The 6,000-nt window shown below is 38.5% G+C and overlaps 1 protein-coding gene across 10 annotated transcripts in view; it reads left to right on the top strand.

Moving 5' to 3' along the window:
• CYRIA (CYFIP related Rac1 interactor A) overlaps positions 1-5,540 on the top strand; it is a 74,454-nt gene extending 68,914 nt beyond the window's left edge. For all 10 annotated transcript variants that reach the window (XM_043542242.1, XM_043542244.1, XM_043542241.1 and 7 more), the window contains 3 exons: positions 146-272; positions 2,690-2,760; positions 3,208-5,540. In XM_043542242.1, the coding sequence (XP_043398177.1) occupies positions 146-272; positions 2,690-2,760; positions 3,208-3,271 (262 nt within the window). In that variant the 3' untranslated portion in view covers positions 3,272-5,540. The remainder of the gene's footprint in view (positions 1-145; positions 273-2,689; positions 2,761-3,207) is intronic.
• The last annotated feature ends 460 nt before the right edge of the window (positions 5,541-6,000 follow it).

A 6,000-nucleotide genomic window follows, 5' to 3' on the forward strand; every position in this document is an offset into this window, starting at 1 on the left:
TGATTTACACTTTTAATGCTATTATATCAGATTTGGGATTTCCATGCACTAATACTCTAGTTTGAGAATAAAGTTCTCATGTGAAACACATGAAAGAATAAAATTGTGCTATGCAGAATCAGTCAAGATTTTTTTTTTTTTCCAGAGAATACAGAAGTCGGTTCACCAGTGAAAAGACTCTTATGTTCTGCATGAGAGTAATGGTGGGCGTTATTATTCTCTATGATCACGTTCATCCCGTGGGAGCTTTTTCTAAGACATCAAAGATTGACGTAAGCGTAATTTACAAAGAAGATTTTTTTTTAATGCTCTGTACATTTGCTAAATATTTATCTATAGATTTCTTCCATAGAAGTTTAGGCTTTTATACGACTCATTTTCAATTGTTTTCGAATTTTGTATCAGACACTGGTGCTCATTTGTCGTGTATTAAGCAGTTCTGTTGCTTTACTAGCTGTTCTATTACAGTAAAATTGCAGTGTAGACATTCTGGGATAAACTAACTTTGTAATTTGTCAGTTCTAAAACTCACTTTTTGGAAGTGTTTTTAATCTAAATAACCAGCTATTCCATGTGGTTACTAGTTTGGCTGAGACCCAAACTAAGCCTAAAGTTTATCTGTTTAATGCTGACTTAGAACTTTTAGCTTAAGTTTTGGTGAGCATAGTAATGAAGTGAAATCAACCTTTAATGCCTTGCATATATACAGGGAAAAAGTACCTACCTATTTACCCAAGGTGCTTTGGACAAATTTAATTCTACAATCAGTTAAACAGCGAACCTTCAACAAAACTAAACTGCAACTGACAAAAGAAAAAAAGTTTTCCCTAGCAGCTTCCCCTCCCACATACAAAAAAATTTGGGCATCTGTGTTTTTTTTATAATATTGGTGATATTAGCTTTCATAGTATATTTCATCTGTTGATCTCAAAGCACGTTACAAAGACTCTTTCACTGACTCCATATTACAGTGAGGAAATTGAGGCACATATAGGCAAATTGACTTTCTCAAGGTCACAGAGCAGGTCAGTGGTAGAGGTGAGACCAGGTTTCCTGATTCCAGTGTCTTACCCAATGGACCATGCTGCCACAGAAATACAACACTTGAAATGTTGCCAAAAGCCCAGTTGTATATGATTAGCTTCCCTAATATATATGATGATTGTTTCACAATACTGTTATCAAATGAACGTGGATCATTTACCTGGCACTTTATTATGTATTCTAATCCAAGTTTATAACAGTGTAGGTAGCTAGATACAAAGTAAAAAGGAATTGGCAGGCAGGAGATACTCAAGTCAGTTTTTAGAGTGTGCAAAGGGGTCCCAAATCTTAATTTCAAGCGTAAAGTGCATGTCCTAGTATGAATACTTCCAGTGTTTCAGACTCGTCTATTCAAATGGAAGGTCAGTTTTCTGTAGAAGGCAATTCTCCTCTCCAAGCCAGCAATCTCTTGGGAAAAGTTTTGGCGCACTCTACAGACAGTGGAGAAAATAAGCCCTTTCTTACCCTCTGAGTTTCCTAGGTTCTGATTGTCTCTGTTCTTGAAAAAAGCTGCTTTCCTGCCGAGTAACTTGGGTGACTGTTTTGGGCATAGCTTCTGCCTTAAGCTGCACCCATCTATCTGTGGATTGCTGTGAGCTCGACTGGATTTTCCATACAGGGAGAATGAGTAACTGGCTAATGTCCATTTGATTACTCAGTGAGTAAAGGCTGAGACAGACATTTTCCAGATCATCTTGTGCAGCTAATCCATAGACCTGGCACTAGTTAAGAGCATCTGGGAAGTGCTTAACTGAACCTCCATTTATCCACCTACAGATTTAGACACACATTGTTATCTCAAATTGAGAGGAAAGACTGACCTGTGGTTAAAACTCTGCAATGGGTCTCGGCAGTAGAGCTGTCCAGACAATTCTGTTTCCCAGATTTTGAAGTTTTGAAATTTTGTTTTCATTCTGCATAGGAACAAAAACAAAACATTTTAAATGTTTTTGCAAAAAACAAAATTGTCCGGGGAAACAGTAGGGGTTTTTGTATGGCCACCACCTGGTGGTTAGGATAGTGGCTGGGGATGTGGGAGACCCAGATTCAAGTCCCTGCTCTGCCTGATTTTGAAGTGATCTGGGATGAAAAATTTTGTTTGGAATCAGGTGGGGCAGGGACTTAACCTGTGTTTCCCACATTCCAGCCAGTGCCCAAACCATTAAACTATAGTCTCTTCTCTCTCTCTGCCCCCCCACCCCCCAAAATAAAATAAAATAACCCTTTCCTAATTAGAGTTTTAGAGAAATACACATCTCCATAATGTGGTATTTAGTTTAGTTGTAATCGTGTCGGTCCCAGGATATGAGAGACACAAGGTGGGTGCAGTAATACATTTTATTGGACCAACCAACATCTGTTGGTGAGAGAGACAAGCTTCTGAGCCACGCAGAGCTGCTTTTCTCTGGCACGGGTTGTAGGGCTTAAAAATTGCTATGTAGACATTCCGGCTTCGGCTGGAGCCTGAACTCTGGGACCCTCCACTCTTGCCCATTATTTAGTATAATGACATTTTACTGTTCATGTTCACTGGCTGTATGAGACGTATCTGGAAATAAAGCTGACCTGTATTGGTTAGGTTTTTATCTGTTTTCAGATACTGCAAATTCTATATTGTTCAATAGTCATATGCTTCTGTTTCCAGATGAAGGGGTACATAAAAGTTTTAAAGGAACAGCCTCCTGATACCGTGGAAGGCCTTCTGAATGCTCTCAGGTATGTACAGGGGTAGATAGAAGAGTATAGTGTGAAGTGCTCAGGCCATATGGTAAGGGGGCAGGGAGGCATGCACAGATCTAAGGTAAGTAGATGTACTAAACGAGGATTCCAAAAGAGCAGAATATATTTTGATTATTTCTGAGCAAAATTAATGAGACTGTTTTGAGAGCATGGAGATGAAATGGATGAATGGTAATGGAACCACTGACTGTCTTCTATGAAAGTGTTAATATCCAACCATACAACTACACCATCCATTTTAGAGTTATGTTCCCAGCAGTAGCTTTGTTTTCCATAGGGAAAGTGAGGAAACTGTTTAATATACATAAACCTACTGTGTTTAGTAAAACTTCATATTAATTTGCAGAACTGCTAACAAAGCTTTGAGGATGTCCTAATTCATGTTCATTATTTGTATATTACACTTGCACTTTGTATTCCTAGGTTCACTACAAAACACCTGAATGATGAGTCTACTTCCAAGCAAATTCGAGCTTTGCTTCAGTAGTCCCTTCTGAGACAAGTGGATCTATGTATTGATCACAGAAGATGTGTATGTTTACATAATTTAATACAGATTGGTGTTAATACTTGTGTGTATGTTCTTCACATCACTGAAATCTATGAATCTTTAGTCATAATATGACTGACTTTATGTAGCACAATCTCCATTTACATGTCCGCCTTATCTTTTTACATTTTATTTCAGCTACATCTATAACAGTCTGTTGTTGTCTGTGTTTGTTTAATCCAAAAAAGCCGCCTCTTTCACAGAAGTAAGCAGTAGTAAGGACAAAATGGACTAAACCCTAGGGGTGAAATCTTGCAGGAGAAATTTAATATGAATTAAAATAAAAGTGAAATTGTCTCATTTTCTTTTTTAGTGGCTGTTTAGTTGGAAATTTAGTTTTACATAAAGTTCTCCATTGAATTTTTATGGAATGAAGGTCATTTGAATGTTCAGCACCATTGCATGAGACGCAACATGTTTTGTATTAGGCAGAAGGAAAAGTGGCCACTTACTGCTCATTCTTGCCTGGCTGCTAACAGCCAACAAATTCTCTTGCCAAAGAAGACATTTTGTCTCTTCGGTTTATGATGTAACCCTTTCCATTCCACAGTTGAGAAATTAATATCCTGTTTCAGGTTTAATGTACTTACTTGTAAAATGCAGTTCAAGACTATCCTCCGATTCAGACAACTTTGTATTACTGAAGAAGAAGAAATACTCTTAGGCCTAATGCCTGAAGCTTGGAGAATAATGAGGAAGTACTAAAGCTTTGTGTACACTTGAAATCTTATGCCAATTTCCCAAATGAAATCTAAGGATCTGTCTATACTGAAATAAAACATCTGCAGCTGGCCCAGGTCAGCTGACATGGTCTCAAAGGGCATGGGCTGCAGGCTATAAAATAGCAGTGTAGATGTTGGGTCCTGGGCTCGTAGAGTCCCAGACCCTGGGTTCTAACCCAAGCCTGAATGTCTACACTGCTATTTTATATCCCCAATCCCCACAACACGGGTCAGCCACAGGTCTCTTTGTAGTGTAGACATACCTTAAATGGGCAAAAAGCCTTTTTGCTGGTATAACTGTCTGTACTAGAGCCTTCTGCTGATATAAAAACATTGTAAAGACTCTCTCACCCCTAACTGACATTATTATACCAGCAAAAGTTTCTAGTGTAAACCTGGTCTTATTAGAGCAGGAGTGATATAAAGAGGGTTTGATTGTGTTTGGGAGTTGAGCTATTTGTAATTGCCCTTAAAGTCAAACTCCTTTATAGGACTTCTTATCAGCCAGTACCATGTGAAAACTGAGAAGTTTCAGTTGCTTACTTAGCTGTTGTTTTCAAATGTGACTTATACTTTCAAGAAGCTGAGTTCCTCACTGAGTTACATTTGTTCTTATTTTCTCCAGTCGAAGGAATAAAGGTCTTTTGCAAAAACCAGAAAAGTGCTCTTTTGAGTGTCTGAGTGACCTGCAGCAGCTGTGAATTTTCTAGCAGAGAGGATCACGTTTTCAAAAACGTGCACTAAATTTTGCATGCTTGGCTTACATGTTGCATGTAAACTCTAAGGCATATGCATAAACCCTGATTTGTGTATCCGTATATATGTCGGAGTTTGTGTGCAGTCACTGGAGTTTTCATGAATGTTCTTCAGAAAATGTGGCCCTTTAATGTTTTCGAGGTGTAACGCTGCACGCTAGAAACTGTACTGCACTGCTACAAAGTTACTTATCAATGTCAGTTCCTAGGCAGTATTTAGTTTGCAAGCTCTTTGGGGTAGGGGATTGCCTTCTGTTTTATATTTACACAGCACTTATTACTCTGAGGTCTCAATTCTGATTGGGGCCTCAAGAAGCTAACGTAATGCAGATAATAATCTTTCTGATTCTACTATACAGCTGCTGCTGAGTACTCAAGTGTCATCAGAAACAGTTTAATATAGGGATATTTACCAAATGTTCTTGAAAAAAGTACTTTTGCCATTGTCAGCTAAATGGACTATAGATTCGTAGTGGATCTGGTAGATTCTTTATTTGCTAAATTTCCTAAAGTTAATACTTGCCTATCTGTAATTATAATTGTTAAACATTGAAGTCTTTTAAGAGCCAAAAGAGGAGAGCTGTATAATAAAGAAAAATGTAAACCTGAAAGCATTCTTAAAGTTGTCATGCGCTGTTTGCAAATGTCAATGCATTTCTTTGCCTGGTGTGACGGGGCTATTTTGTACAGAAGTTTGTTTGAAATAATAAAAAGTTTGGTACATTCACAGCATTTGGATTGTGTGTATTTATACAGTGGGTAATAAGAAAGGAGGATATGGATTGACATTTGAAAGTTCCATTCAGTATCCCTAAATATACCCAATTTATAAATGTTATACTTTTTATACCAGTAATATTATAGATACTACAGTTGTTAGACACTTGAACAGCTCTGCTGGTTGAATCTATCCTATATAATTACTCTTGGGGAAATTCTGCACCGTTGCGCAGTGCAGGATTTGCGCAGAAATTAGTATTATGCTCAGAATGTGTTTCTCCCCCCCTCCCCCAAGAAATGGGCTTCAGAGCTGCCAGCCGCCACTAGGGAGCACTAGATCCAGCAGAGCCCAGCTCACAAATAGAAGACGCTGCTGTGGAGAGGGAACTGTAGGATTCCTGGTAGCTACAGTTCCCAGCATGCCCTGAAGGAAGGAGGCAGCATGCAGGAAACTCCATTCAAGCCCAGA

The sequence above is a fragment of the Chelonia mydas genome, chromosome 3 (genome assembly GCF_015237465.2).
Source record: "Chelonia mydas isolate rCheMyd1 chromosome 3, rCheMyd1.pri.v2, whole genome shotgun sequence".
In the NCBI taxonomy this organism is placed as follows: Eukaryota; Metazoa; Chordata; order Testudines; family Cheloniidae; genus Chelonia; species Chelonia mydas.